This window comes from Drosophila arizonae, chromosome X, assembly GCF_054131065.1.
Source record: "Drosophila arizonae isolate 15081-1271.41 chromosome X, UAZ_ARI_1.0, whole genome shotgun sequence".
NCBI lineage: Eukaryota > Metazoa > Arthropoda > Insecta > Diptera > Drosophilidae > Drosophila > Drosophila arizonae.
In genome coordinates, this window is record NC_142927.1 from 26,575,022 (window position 1) to 26,590,171 (window position 15,150).

At 36.7% G+C, this 15,150-nt stretch overlaps 3 protein-coding genes and 3 long non-coding RNA genes across 7 annotated transcripts; 1 reads left to right on the forward strand and 5 right to left on the reverse strand.

The window, feature by feature from the left end:
- Nucleotides 1–190: 190 nt before the first annotated feature.
- On the reverse strand, nucleotides 191–851 carry LOC149268074 (uncharacterized). Its single transcript, XM_089473373.1, has 4 exons — nucleotides 741–851; nucleotides 616–655; nucleotides 436–530; nucleotides 191–382 (listed from the first exon to the last, which is right to left on the reverse strand). The coding sequence occupies exons 1-4, from the start codon at nucleotides 768–770 to the stop codon at nucleotides 191–193; spliced, it is 357 nt and encodes a 118-aa protein (XP_089329499.1). The 5' UTR covers nucleotides 771–851.
- A 1,201-nt stretch (nucleotides 852–2,052) lies between these two features.
- LOC149268075 (uncharacterized) lies at nucleotides 2,053–4,108 on the forward strand. 2 transcript variants are annotated; one of them, XR_016271077.1, is made up of 4 exons: nucleotides 2,053–2,540; nucleotides 2,754–2,774; nucleotides 2,861–3,390; nucleotides 3,515–4,108. It is a non-coding gene; the product is annotated as an uncharacterized LOC149268075 (long non-coding RNA). The 2 variants fall into 2 exon arrangements; XR_016271076.1 differs by lacking the exon at nucleotides 2,754–2,774.
- A 950-nt stretch (nucleotides 4,109–5,058) lies between these two features.
- On the reverse strand, nucleotides 5,059–5,396 carry LOC149268076 (uncharacterized). The gene is made up of 3 exons (XR_016271137.1): nucleotides 5,327–5,396; nucleotides 5,202–5,241; nucleotides 5,059–5,116 (listed from the first exon to the last, which is right to left on the reverse strand). It is a non-coding gene; the product is annotated as an uncharacterized LOC149268076 (long non-coding RNA).
- Nucleotides 5,397–6,343: 947 nt separating this feature from the next.
- LOC149268077 (uncharacterized) lies at nucleotides 6,344–8,785 on the reverse strand. Its single transcript, XM_089473941.1, has 4 exons — nucleotides 7,800–8,785; nucleotides 7,675–7,714; nucleotides 7,495–7,589; nucleotides 6,344–7,441 (listed from the first exon to the last, which is right to left on the reverse strand). The coding sequence occupies exons 1-4, from the start codon at nucleotides 7,827–7,829 to the stop codon at nucleotides 7,106–7,108; spliced, it is 501 nt and encodes a 166-aa protein (XP_089330067.1). The 5' UTR covers nucleotides 7,830–8,785; the 3' UTR covers nucleotides 6,344–7,105.
- A 32-nt stretch (nucleotides 8,786–8,817) lies between these two features.
- Nucleotides 8,818–11,336, reverse strand: LOC149268078 (uncharacterized). The gene is made up of 4 exons (XM_089473942.1): nucleotides 10,274–11,336; nucleotides 10,149–10,188; nucleotides 9,969–10,063; nucleotides 8,818–9,915 (listed from the first exon to the last, which is right to left on the reverse strand). The coding sequence occupies exons 1-4, from the start codon at nucleotides 10,301–10,303 to the stop codon at nucleotides 9,580–9,582; spliced, it is 501 nt and encodes a 166-aa protein (XP_089330068.1). The 5' UTR covers nucleotides 10,304–11,336; the 3' UTR covers nucleotides 8,818–9,579.
- A 1,134-nt stretch (nucleotides 11,337–12,470) lies between these two features.
- On the reverse strand, nucleotides 12,471–12,805 carry LOC149268079 (uncharacterized). Its single transcript, XR_016270989.1, has 3 exons — nucleotides 12,759–12,805; nucleotides 12,634–12,673; nucleotides 12,471–12,548 (listed from the first exon to the last, which is right to left on the reverse strand). It is a non-coding gene; the product is annotated as an uncharacterized LOC149268079 (long non-coding RNA).
- Nucleotides 12,806–15,150: the final 2,345 nt, after the last annotated feature.

The window sequence follows — 15,150 nt, forward strand, 5'->3', positions numbered from 1 at the left end:
TATATTTTATTTTCGGGCAATAATTAAAGCCAATTTAAACAATATTACAATCGTAGGCTTCTCATTATGTGGATAACGTAGATTGTTTACGTAATATTGAATTAGCAGTCTTATGTCAAGCACCTTCAACTGCTGGGCAGTTATCAATTCTGGCAGCTTACGATTCTTAAATTTTACAGCAAACATAAGATCATTTTCGTAGGGAAATGCGGCTAAGATAATTTCTGGCTTGAGACCCGCGTGCAAAGCCATTATTGACAGTGGCAACAAGCTTCTTGTGTTTCTTTATTGAACGCAGCATTACTTTTCTTGTGTCATTCGTGTTATTGACACTGTCTTCTCCCATAACCACCGAGTTCAACTGACTGTTACGTGGACGTCCCTGCAATAAGAATCAATGGTAGCTGGCGCATTGACACAAAAAGGAAAACTTACCCGCCGACGCGGTGGAGTACGTTCTGGTGGTTCGGAAACTGCTCCTGCAATAGATGGAGCCGGAGCAGCGCTAGTAGCACTGGCAGCAGAAACCGCTGTTGGAAGACAAAATATGTAAAATGTATCCATATATTATATAAATGTATACATATTAATTAAATATCTAAATTTAACACTTACGTTGCATATTCTGGGCGGGAGAAACCCTTTCGCCGAGTATCTAAATTAATTCACATTTAAATTAATTAATTAATTTACATTTAGTTAATATTCGAAAATGTAAATTAAAAAATATAAAAAATTACCAATTGAGCTTTAAAATTTCGTCTTCCCATTTTATTGTAAGTCGGTTAATTTTTACAATATATTTGAAGCTATATCAGCATATTTGAGTTGACATACAAGTGTGACATCAACCACGCAGACCTACTAGGATTGTTTGATGCTGAGCAAGGCACGAACATATTTCAGAGGTGCGCAAGCGAACTTTCGTTATAACTTCAGATTATGAAATAAGCACTATTTGAAATAAGCCTTTTACAAAGGTGATGGTGAGGGGGGTGGATATAAGGGTGGGGGATGAATTACAACAAAAATCGAAATTATATAAAATACATAAAAGTATACATTTAAAATTTGGAAGCACTTGCTCTAAAGGTGTATGAGATATAATTAAATAACTACTTTTCGATAATAAAATATCGGGAATAGTTATCGATATTTAGAGAAAAGTTTCAAGTCTCTAGCTCTTATATCTTCTGAGATCGACGTGTTCATACATACGGACGGACATACGCACGGACAGGGCCAAATCGACCCAGCTCGTCACCCGGATCAAGAATATATATACTGTGTAGGGTCTGCCTGTTACATAATTTTAACAAACCCATTATACCCTGATTTCCCATTTGCAATGGGTTCAGAATATAAAAAAACACTAATAGTGAAATGTAAATGATGTCAAAATATATATGCCGACCAGTGTATTCTGAAAAAGTGACGTCCCAAGAGGATTGTTAGTTAACATTAAAAGTAACGGAACTGCTCTTTGCGCAACATACTGTGTCTTTTAACAGGGGCGCAACATAAAATGTCTTTTAACAGTGTGCGCAACATAAAATGGCTTTTAACACTGGCGGGGCGCGAGCTAAGTTTCTTCTTAGTTCAGTCTGCTTTGCAGACTCGTCGAGAGCAGACCGACTTTGGTCTGAATTTTCTCTCTTACATTTCTATTGCTGAAATGTGTTATTTTACTGAGTTTTTTTTATACCCTGAACCCATTTTCAATGGGAAATCAGGGTATAATGGTTTTGTTGAAATGTATGTAACAGGCAGAGGGAGGCGTGGCAGACCCCACAAAGTACATATATTCTTAATCAGGGCGACGAGCTGAGTCGATTTGGCCCTGTCCGTCTGTCCGTATGTTTGAACGCGTCGATTTCCGAAGATATAAGAGCTAGAGACTTCAATTTTTTTTTTTAAATGACCGTATATACAGCGCGGACGTCGAGTTTGCTTTTAAAATTCGATAAATCATCCCGTTATGTTTTTATCGAGTAAAAACATTCAAGTTCAAATCAGATGCCACTATAGGTAATTGTGAATGATTTTTCTTTTTTTTTTTTTAAAATTTCTCAAATCTATATATATAAAAGAAAGTTGTGTAAAAGTGAAGACTGCTTATAACTTGATTTGGGCTGAACCAATTTTCATGGTTTTTGATTTGTTGGATTTGTCTCCGCAACGAGTTTAGTATAGGGTCTTAAAAATACTGAAAAAATTTGCCGAATACTTGAAAAACGCGGTTTTTTCCCCAAATGTTCAAATTTTTTTTATACCCAGTAGGCTTGGTAACAGTGACAGTTTTGACAATAGTGTAGAAGTAAATAAACAAATGTAGTCAGTCAGTCTACGGTCTCCTGACCTCGAGCAGACCTGACTATTCAAAAAAAAAAAAAAAAAAAAAAAAAAAAAAAAAAAAAAAAATTTCAAATCAAAAGGAAAAATATTTCAAATCAAAAATCTGCAAAAAATCAAAAGATTAAAACCTGACTGTTCAAAAAATAAATAAAAAATTAAAAATTCGAAATTAAAAAAAAAAAAAGGTAATTATTAAAAAGTGTATTTTTGGCTTTTTATATTTTCGGACTTTTAAACTTTATAAATATTTCAAATCAAAAATCTGCAAAAATTAAAAAAAAAATCAAAAGATTAAAACCTAACAATCAAAAATAAATAAAAAATTCAAAATTCAAAATTCGAAATTAAAAAAAAAAAAGTTAATTATTAAAAATTGTATTTTTGGACTTTTACAAAAGCTAAATATCTCGAAAGTTCAGGTATTTGTTTGTCTCAAACATAAATTTGTGTAAATTATTTATATTTATATTTCTCGATTGTTTTATATGGTTTTGTGCGAGGGCAGTATTACTATTAATAAAAATGCCGCGTCCTAGAAGATCTAATCTTTCCCGGCGGACCCATAATGCAATTAGGCAACGGAATAGCGCGAGTCAATTATCTGACGAAGAGCGAGAAATCGCCCGAGAAAGGCTCCGCGTTAGTACCCAGGGAAGAAGGGCCTTAATTCGTGCTTCTCAAAGAGAGGCAGCCCGTGAAATGGCAATAAGAAATGGTTCAAGGATTGATTTGAATCGAGCAGCGTTTCGATATGATTGCACCATTGATTACAGCTTGAATCGTTTAGTTTGCATTGGTCCAATGGACGTTGTTTGCTAGCATTGTGGCGCATTGAAGTTTGCTGGTGAAACGCCCGGTTTGTGCTGCCTTAGTGGTAAAGTGACATTGCCATTAGCGGTCACCATAGCCATTGCGTTCCCTGCTTTATGGCGAAACACTAGAATCACGACATTTTCTAGCGAACACTCAAAAATACAATGCCTGTTTCCAAATGACATAATTTGGGGCGGAAAATATTGGAGACGGATATTTAAGGTAATTTACGTTAAAAATTTTATTTTCTATGACTGCCAAAAAAAAATTTTGAATAATGTAGTTTGTTAGATTTCTGTAAATAGTGTTTGTAAATATAACTATAACTATGGCTTTGAATTTAAAGATTCAAGGCCAGATTTGCCATCGCATTGGATCATTGCAACCTATTGAAGATGCACAGCAAAAATTCTTGCAAATATACTTCATGGGCAATATGGAAGAACAACTTGACCGGCGTCAAGAAATGAACACAGCTATGAAAAGAGCAATTCTCCATGATTTGCATGCTTAGAAATTTAAACCAACCAAAACTGTGCAATGGAACGCGTTTGGTGATAAGAAAACTGATGAGCAATGTGATTCACGCGTCGATACTCAAAGGAAAATTTAAAGATGAGGAAGTTCTTATTCCTAGGATTCCGATGAGCTCAACAGATATGCCCTTTGAATTTAAACGAATTCAATTCCCGCTTCGTCTTGCCTTCGCCATGACGATCAACAAGTCACAGGGCCAATCTTTGACTATTTGTGGCCTCAATCTAGAAAATGCGTGTTTTTCTCATGGTCAATTGTACGTGGCATGCTCACGTGTTGGCAAACGATCCGCATTATTTGTTCTTGCACCCGACCAAAAAACGAAGAATGTCGTTTACAACAAGGTGCTTGAATGAAAATCCGATTAATAAATTTATCAGTGTATCCCAGCCTGAACAACATAGCTTTCAACAATTTTTTACCTAGAAATAATATAGAGGGCAATGCAAAGTTTGCCGGGCCAGCTAGTATTCAATATAATATGTAGATCATATGCTGAAAGTCTCATTCAATTCCGTTCAGTCAAAAATTAATAAAAAATAATCAAATATTTGGCCAATTAACAAACGCACGTGCAGCAGCTTCAACAGCATCGTATGCGTGTGCACACATGCATTCAAACTTCTTCTAGAAACATTCGTTGAATCACATCAGCTGTTAGTTTCGTTTAGTTTTGGTAGATGGCGCAGCAGCAGTGAATCTATTTGAGTTTTGCCAGCGCCACTAGCAGAAGTGAGGTGGCGTAGTGTGTTAGCTGCATGACGCTCGATCGAGAAGTCGCGGTTCGAATCCCGATCTCCCGATCGATGCAACTGATGTTAACTTTTTTAATTGCTTCGAAATATTTTTATATTTTATTAAATGAGTTTGGTATTTTATTTATATTTTTATTTTCGGGCAATAATTAAAGCCAATTTAAACAATATTACATCGTAGGCTTCTCATTATGTGGATAACGTAGATTGATTTACGTAATATTGAATTAGCAGTCTTATGTCAAGCACCTTCAACTGCTGGGCAGTTATCAATTCTGGCAGCTTACGATTCTTAAATTTTAGCAGCAAACATAAGATCATTTTCGTAGGGAAATGCGGCTAAGATAATTTCTGGCTTGAGACCGCGTGCAAAGCCATTATTGACAGTGGCAACAAGCTTCTTGTGTTTCTTTATTGAACGCAGCATTACTTTTCTTGTGTCATTCGTGTTATTGACACTGTCTTCTCCCATAACCACCGAGTTCAACTGACTGTTACGTGGACGTCCCTGCAATAAGAATCAATGGTAGCTGGCGCATTGACACAAAAAGGAAAACTTACCCGCCGACGCGGTAGGAGTACGTTCTGGTGGTTCGGAACTGCTCCTGCAATAGATGGAGCCGGAGCAGCGCTAGTAGCACTGGCAGCAGAAACCGCTGTTGGAAGACAAAATATGTAAAATGTATCCATATATTATATAAATGTATACATATTAATTAAATATCTAAATTTAACACTTACGTTGCATATTCTGGGCGGGAGAAACCCTTTCGCCGAGTATCTAAATTAATTCACATTTAAATTAATTAATTAATTTACATTTAGTTAATATTCGAAAATGTAAATTAAAAAATATAAAAAATTACCAATTGAGCTTTTAAATTTCGTCTTCCCATTTTATTGTAAGTCGGTTAATTTTTACAATATATTTGAAGCATACTTTTCTTGTCAGCATATTTGAGTTGACATACAAGTGTGACATCAACCACGCAGACTACTATGTAGATTGTTTGATGCTGAGCAAGGCACGAACATATTTCAGAGGTGCGCAAGCGAACTTTCGTTATAACTCTCAGATTATGAAATAAGCACTATTTGAAATAAGCCTTTTACAAAGGTGATGGTGAGGGGGTGGATATAAGGGTGGGGGATGAATTACAACAAAAATCGAAATTATATAAAATACATAAAAGTATACATTTAAAATTTGGAAGCACTTGCTCTAAAGGTGTATGAGATATAATTAAATAACTACTTTTCGATAATAAAATATCGGGAATAGTTATCGATATTTAGAGAAAAATTTCAAGTCTCTAGCTCTTATATCTTCTGAGATCGACGCGTTCATACATACGGACGGACACACGCACGGACAGGGCCAAATCGACCCAGCTCGTCACCCGGATCAAGAATATATATACTGTGTAGGGTCTGCCTGTTACATAATTTTAACAAACCCATTATACCCTGATTTCCCATTTGCAATGGGTTCAGAATATAAAAAAACACTAATAGTGAAATGTAAATGATGTCAAAATATATATGCCGACCAGTGTATTCTGAAAAAGTGACGTCCCAAGAGGATTGTTAGTTAACATTAAAAGTAACGGAACTGCTCTTTGCGCAACATACTGTGTCTTTTAACAGGGGCGCAACATAAAATGTCTTTTAACAGTGTGCGCAACATAAAATGGCTTTTAACACTGGCGGGGCGCGAGCTAAGTTTCATCTTAGTTCAGTCTGCTTTGCAGACTCGTCGAGAGCAGACCGACTTTGGTCTGAATTTTCTCTCTTACATTTCTATTGCTGAAATGTGTTATTTTACTGAGTTTTTTTATACCCTGAACCCATTTTCAATGGGAAATGGTTTTGTTGAAATGTATGTAACAGGCAGAGGGAGGCGTGGCAGACCCCACAAAGTACATATATTCTTAATCAGGGCGACGAGCTGAGTCGATTTGGCCCTGTCCGTCTGTCTGTCTGTCCGTCTGTCCGTATGTTTGAACGCGTCGATTTCCGAAGATATAAGAGCTAGAGACTTCAATTTTTTTTAAATGACCGTATATACAGCGCGGACGTCGAGTTTGCTTTTAAAATTCGATAAATCATCCCGTTATTCATTCAAGTTCAAATCAGATGCCACTATAGGTAATTGTGAATGATTTTTCTTTTTTTTAAATTTCTCAAATATTCAATATAATATGTAGATCATATGCTGAAAGTTTCATTCAATTCCGTTCAGTCAAAAATTAATAAAAAATAATCAAATATTTGGCCAATTAACAAACGCACGTGCAGCAGCTTCAACAGCATCGTATGCGTGTGCACACATGCATTCAAACTTCTTCTAGAAACATTCGTTGAATCACATCAGCTGTTAGTTTCGTTTAGTTTTGGTAGATGGCGCAGCAGCAGTGAATCTATTTGAGTTTTGCCAGCGCCACTAGCAGAAGTGAGGTGGCGTAGTGTGTTAGCTGCATGACGCTCGATCGAGAAGTCGCGGTTCGAATCCCGATCTCCCGATCGATGCAACTGATGTTAACTTTTTTAATTGCTTCGAAATATTTTTATATTTTATTAAATGAGTTTGGTATTTTATTTATATTTTTATTTTCGGGCAATAATTAAAGCCAATTTAAACAATATTACATCGTAGGCTTCTCATTATGTGGATAACGTAGATTGTTTACGTAATATTGAATTAGCAGTCTTATGTCAAGCACCTTCAACTGCTGGGCAGTTATCAATTCTGGCAGCTTACGATTCTTAAATTTTACAGCAAACATAAGATCATTTTCGTAGGGAAATGCGGCTAAGATAATTTCTGGCTTGAGACCGCGTGCAAAGCCATTATTGACAGTGGCAACAAGCTTCTTGTGTTTCTTTATTGAACGCAGCATTACTTTTCTTGTGTCATTCGTGTTATTGACACTGTCTTCTCCCATAACCACCGAGTTCAACTGACTGTTACGTGGACGTCCCTGCAATAAGAATCAATGGTAGCTGGCGCATTGACACAAAAAGGAAAACTTACCCGCCGACGCGGTGGAGTACGTTCTGGTGGTTCGGAAACTGCTCCTGCAATAGATGGAGCCGGAGCAGCGCTAGTAGCACTGGCAGCAGAAACCGCTGTTGGAAGACAAAATATGTAAAATGTATCCATATATTATATAAATGTATACATATTAATTAAATATCTAAATTTAACACTTACGTTGCATATTCTGGGCGGGAGAAACCCTTTCGCCGAGTATCTAAATTAATTCACATTTAAATTAATTAATTAATTTACATTTAGTTAATATTCGAAAATGTAAATTAAAAAATATAAAAAATTACCAATTGAGCTTTTAAATTTCGTCTTCCCATTTTATTGTAAGTCGGTTAATTTTTACAATATATTTGAAGCATTACTTTTCTTGTCAGCATATTTGAGTTGACATACAAGTGTGACATCAACCACGCAGACTACTATGTAGATTGTTTGATGCTGAGCAAGGCACGAACATATTTCAGAGGTGCGCAAGCGAACTTTCGTTATAACTCTCAGATTATGAAATAAGCACTATTTGAAATAAGCCTTTTACAAAGGTGATGGTGAGGGGGTGGATATAAGGGTGGGGGATGAATTACAACAAAAATCGAAATTATATAAAATACATAAAAGTATACATTTAAAATTTGGAAGCACTTGCTCTAAAGGTGTATGAGATATAATTAAATAACTACTTTTCGATAATAAAATATCGGGAATAGTTATCGATATTTAGAGAAAAATTTCAAGTCTCTAGCTCTTATATCTTCTGAGATCGACGCGTTCATACATACGGACGGACACACGCACGGACAGGGCCAAATCGACCCAGCTCGTCACCCGGATCAAGAATATATATACTGTGTAGGGTCTGCCTGTTACATAATTTTAACAAACCCATTATACCCTGATTTCCCATTTGCAATGGGTTCAGAATATAAAAAAACACTAATAGTGAAATGTAAATGATGTCAAAATATATATGCCGACCAGTGTATTCTGAAAAAGTGACGTCCCAAGAGGATTGTTAGTTAACATTAAAAGTAACGGAACTGCTCTTTGCGCAACATACTGTGTCTTTTAACAGGGGCGCAACATAAAATGTCTTTTAACAGTGTGCGCAACATAAAATGGCTTTTAACACTGGCGGGGCGCGAGCTAAGTTTCATCTTAGTTCAGTCTGCTTTGCAGACTCGTCGAGAGCAGACCGACTTTGGTCTGAATTTTCTCTCTTACATTTCTATTGCTGAAATGTGTTATTTTACTGAGTTTTTTTATACCCTGAACCCATTTTCAATGGGAAATGGTTTTGTTGAAATGTATGTAACAGGCAGAGGGAGGCGTGGCAGACCCCACAAAGTACATATATTCTTAATCAGGGCGACGAGCTGAGTCGATTTGGCCCTGTCCGTCTGTCTGTCTGTCCGTCTGTCCGTATGTTTGAACGCGTCGATTTCCGAAGATATAAGAGCTAGAGACTTCAATTTTTTTTAAATGACCGTATATACAGCGCGGACGTCGAGTTTGCTTTTAAAATTCGATAAATCATCCCGTTATTCATTCAAGTTCAAATCAGATGCCACTATAGGTAATTGTGAATGATTTTTCTTTTTTTTAAATTTCTCAAATATTCAATATAATATGTAGATCATATGCTGAAAGTTTCATTCAATTCCGTTCAGTCAAAAATTAATAAAAAATAATCAAATATTTGGCCAATTAACAAACGCACGTGCAGCAGCTTCAACAGCATCGTATGCGTGTGCACACATGCATTCAAACTTCTTCTAGAAACATTCGTTGAATCACATCAGCTGTTAGTTTCGTTTAGTTTTGGTAGATGGCGCAGCAGCAGTGAATCTATTTGAGTTTTGCCAGCGCCACTAGCAGAAGTGAGGTGGCGTAGTGTGTTAGCTGCATGACGCTCGATCGAGAAGTCGCGGTTCGAATCCCGATCTCCCGATCGATGCAACTGATGTTAACTTTTTTAATTGCTTCGAAATATTTTTATATTTTATTAAATGAGTTTGGTATTTTATTTATATTTTTATTTTCGGGCAATAATTAAAGCCAATTTAAACAATATTACATCGTAGGCTTCTCATTATGTGGATAACGTAGATTGTTTACGTAATATTGAATTAGCAGTCTTATGTCAAGCACCTTCAACTGCTGGGCAGTTATCAATTCTGGCAGCTTACGATTCTTAAATTTTACAGCAAACATAAGATCATTTTCGTAGGGAAATGCGGCTAAGATAATTTCTGGCTTGAGACCGCGTGCAAAGCCATTATTGACAGTGGCAACAAGCTTCTTGTGTTTCTTTATTGAACGCAGCATTACTTTTCTTGTGTCATTCGTGTTATTGACACTGTCTTCTCCCATAACCACCGAGTTCAACTGACTGTTACGTGGACGTCCCTGCAATAAGAATCAATGGTAGCTGGCGCATTGACACAAAAAGGAAAACTTACCCGCCGACGCGGTGGAGTACGTTCTGGTGGTTCGGAAACTGCTCCTGCAATAGATGGAGCCGGAGCAGCGCTAGTAGCACTGGCAGCAGAAACCGCTGTTGGAAGACAAAATATGTAAAATGTATCCATATATTATATAAATGTATACATATTAATTAAATATCTAAATTTAACACTTACGTTGCATATTCTGGGCGGGAGAAACCCTTTCGCCGAGTATCTAAATTAATTCACATTTAAATTAATTAATTAATTTACATTTAGTTAATATTCGAAAATGTAAATTAAAAAATATAAAAAATTACCAATTGAGCTTTTAAATTTCGTCTTCCCATTTTATTGTAAGTCGGTTAATTTTTACAATATATTTGAAGCATTACTTTTCTTGTCAGCATATTTGAGTTGACATACAAGTGTGACATCAACCACGCAGACTACTATGTAGATTGTTTGATGCTGAGCAAGGCACGAACATATTTCAGAGGTGCGCAAGCGAACTTTCGTTATAACTCTCAGATTATGAAATAAGCACTATTTGAAATAAGCCTTTTACAAAGGTGATGGTGAGGGGGTGGATATAAGGGTGGGGGATGAATTACAACAAAAATCGAAATTATATAAAATACATAAAAGTATACATTTAAAATTTGGAAGCACTTGCTCTAAAGGTGTATGAGATATAATTAAATAACTACTTTTCGATAATAAAATATCGGGAATAGTTATCGATATTTAGAGAAAAATTTCAAGTCTCTAGCTCTTATATCTTCTGAGATCGACGCGTTCATACATACGGACGGACACACGCACGGACAGGGCCAAATCGACCCAGCTCGTCACCCGGATCAAGAATATATATACTGTGTAGGGTCTGCCTGTTACATAATTTTAACAAACCCATTATACCCTGATTTCCCATTTGCAATGGGTTCAGAATATAAAAAAACACTAATAGTGAAATGTAAATGATGTCAAAATATATATGCCGACCAGTGTATTCTGAAAAAGTGACGTCCCAAGAGGATTGTTAGTTAACATTAAAAGTAACGGAACTGCTCTTTGCGCAACATACTGTGTCTTTTAACAGGGGCGCAACATAAAATGTCTTTTAACAGTGTGCGCAACATAAAATGGCTTTTAACACTGGCGGGGCGCGAGCTAAGTTTCATCTTAGTTCAGTCTGCTTTGCAGACTCGTCGAGAGCAGACCGACTTTGGTCTGAATTTTCTCTCTTACATTTCTATTGCTGAAATGTGTTATTTTACTGAGTTTTTTTATACCCTGAACCCATTTTCAATGGGAAATCAGGGTATAATGGTTTTGTTGAAATGTATGTAACAGGCAGAGGGAGGCTTGGCAGACCCCACAAAGTACATATATTCTTAATCAGGGCGACGAGCTGAGTCGATTTGGCCCTGTCCGTCTGTCTGTCTGTCCGTCTGTCCGTATGTTTGAACGCGTCGATTTCCGAAGATATAAGAGCTAGAGACTTCAATTTTTTTTAAATGACCGTATATACAGCGCGGACGTCGAGTTTGCTTTTAAAATTGGATAAATCATCCCGTTATTCATTCAAGTTCAAATCAGATGCCACTATAGGTAATTGTGAATGATTTTTCTTTTTTTTAAATTTCTCAAATATTCAATATAATATGTAGATCATATGCTGAAAGTTTCATTCAATTCCGTTCAGTCAAAAATTAATAAAAAATAATCAAATATTTGGCCAATTAACAAACGCACGTGCAGCAGCTTCAACAGCATCGTATGCGTGTGCACACATGCATTCAAACTTCTTCTAGAAACATTCGTTGAATCACATCAGCTGTTAGTTTCGTTTAGTTTTGGTAGATGGCGCAGCAGCAGTGAGTCTATTTGAGTTTTGCCAGCGCCACTAGCAGAAGTGAGGTGGCGTAGTGTGTTAGCTGCATGACGCTCGATCGAGAAGTCGCGGTTCGAATCCCGATCTCCCGATCGATGCAACTGATGTTAACTTTTTTAATTGCTTCGAAATATTTTTATATTTTATTAAATGAGTTTGGTATTTTATTTATATTTTTATTTTCGGGCAATAATTAAAGCCAATTTAAACAATATTACATCGTAGGCTTCTCATTATGTGGATAACGTAGATTGTTTACGTAATATTGAATTAGCAGTCTTATGTCAAGCACCTTCAACTGCTGGGCAGTTATCAATTCTGGCAGCTTACGATTCTTAAATTTTACAGCAAACATAAGATCATTTTCGTAGGGAAATGCGGCTAAGATAATTTCTGGCTTGAGACCGCGTGCAAAGCCATTATTGACAGTGGCAACAAGCTTCTTGTGTTTCTTTATTGAACGCAGCATTACTTTTCTTGTGTCATTCGTGTTATTGACACTGTCTTCTCCCATAACCACCGAGTTCAACTGACTGTTACGTGGACGTCCCTGCAATAAGAATCAATGGTAGCTGGCGCATTGACACAAAAAGGAAAACTTACCCGCCGACGCGGTGGACTACGTTCTGGTGGTTCGGAAACTGCTCCTGCAATAGATGGAGCCGGAGCAGCGCTAGTAGCACTGGCAGCAGAAACCGCTGTTGGAAGACAAAATATGTAAAATGTATCCATATATTATATAAATGTATACATATTAATTAAATATCTAAATTTAACACTTACGTTGCATATTCTGGGCGGGAGAAACCCTTTCGCCGAGTATCTAAATTAATTCACATTTAAATTAATTAATTAATTTACATTTAGTTAATATTCGAAAATGTAAATTAAAAAATATAAAAAATTACCAATTGAGCTTTTAAATTTCGTCTTCCCATTTTATTGTAAGTCGGTTAACTTTTACAATATATTTTAAGCTATATCAGCATATTTGAGTTGACATACAAGTGTGACATCAACCACGCAGACTACTAGATTGTTTGATGCTGAGCAAGGCACGAACATATTTCAGAGGTGCGCAAGCGAACTTTCGTTATCGGATTTTAAAGGAACTAGTTCGATTTTTATACCCTGAACCCATTGAAAATGGGAAGTCAGGGTATAATGGTTTTGTGAAAAAGTATGTAACAGGCAGAAGGAATCATCGCAGACCCCATAAAGTATATATATTCTTGATCAGGATGACGAGCTGAGTCGATATAGCCCTGTCCGTCTGTCCGTCCGTATGTGCAAAAGGATCTCAGAAGATATAAGAGCTAGAGAGCTGAAATTTGGCATGCATACTCGTGTATACCGTAGGCAGTACAAGTTTATCTTATTTTTTCGATAACTCGTCCAATAACTTTTTTATCGAGAATAATCGAAAAATCGACATTGTTTTTTCAGCCTTATTTGAACACTTTTAGACCTGGAGACTTCAAATTTGCGTTGTATATAAAGTTAATGGATACAAAGATTTTGCAATCTACAGAGTTTATATACCACGCCCCCTTCGCCACCAATTTGTAAAAAACGCATTTCAAGTACTAGAGACTTGTGCTTTGGAATGTGCACACATTTCAACCATATGATTACGCTCTGAAAGTTTCAATAAGATTGTATATCTATAAAAGAAATTATTCAAGAAATAAACTTTCATAATATTCCTCACATTGCAGCGCAGCCCAAGCGCAGCCGCTGCTAACTGCGCAGTCAGTAGAGCGCGTGCTTATAAGTACATGTGTATGCATAAAAGAAGTCCAGAATGATTAGAATATTAGCTCCTAGTCGAGCAGTCTCGACTGGAGCCTTCTTACTTGTTTTTTTTTTTTTATTTTAGTGAGGAGGAGAATTTACAATTTTATTGTAATGTTTCTCTTTTGTCTACCATCTTTATTTCAGCCATGGATTATGGTTGACGACCATATATGCAATATTTAAAAATTATTTGTATTGTCCTAAACCAATAAAATGGGAAACCAGATGCTTCTTTTTATATTACACCACAATAAATCTCTCGAAATGCGCAACGAGAAGGTCGTGAAAAGACATAATTCATATTTTCCTTATATATTAAAAGGAAACTAAAGATCGCTTGGCCTGGGCATTTTGACATGAGACGAGTAGATAAATGGTTGTTGTCTCGAATTTTTTTTCTGGGCATCCTGAACTCTTAGGATTGATTTCGGTTATCACAAACCAAGCCCCAGATTTGACAACCGTTCTTCCATATTCCCACAATAATATGCATGTTAATTGTCCCCTCACTTGACACTCTCAATTTACTGCGTGAGCAGAGAAGCCAATAGTGCTTATTAAAAGAAGCACGTAAGCGCATTGTAATGGCCGTTACATGCTTGGAGAAAGTGAGTCTACGATCCAGCAGCATCATTCGCCTATAATAGCTTATAAGCATTGTTGGGGCGTGCTCCGTTTCAGCGTGTAGCATATATCGAACGATTTGCCGCTGTTGAAGGCAATATTCCAGCGCCTTGCCCAGTCCGCGAATTTTCGCAAAATTGGGGCAGAATTGATGGTCCTTAGAGGCTATTACCTCAATAATTTTTCAAAATATTCGATGACAATGTGTGAACAGGCTATGGGAGAAAAGGGATTGTAATAAGAGCTGGCGTCGTACATACGGTCTAGAAGCTCTTGGTTTATCAATTGTATTTGCTTCCACATCTGGGCTCTTTAAAGCAAACAATTATATTACCGAAGTCAAAGATTTAAATCAGTATTAATTTCAATCCAACGGATGAAAAGCTTTCGTCCTATCTACGGGTTTGTCTATTTCTTTATGCGCCTGCCTAAAGGTTATGCTTCACATCAAGTGAACGCTGAAGCTTACAGCTATGCGTAAGTTAACCCTATTTGGTTTTATCGCATGCGATTTTTGCTCGGTGTTTTTTCTTTACCAAGATGCATCTATGGAATTCGAGAGAGAGAGATAGTGTTAGAGTTAGTTCAGGGGAGCTTGCGGCGAATACCTTAATCTATCACGCCCACGCACGTGCAGACGGGAAGATGGCGAAAGCTGAGTCGCGCCGGCTTGGTCTCGCTATCAGCATCTGGTGTGATGAAATCATTCCTATTTAGACTCGGGTGATTATGCAAATTGGATGAGTTTCCACTAGATTTATACTCCTTGTCGCAAATGAAGCATTTGACGAATTCATTTTTTAACGACATTTTGAAATACTTCCAAATATCGGAAATTAATGCTTTCTTTTCCTTTGTGTGAACAATTTTAATTTTAAC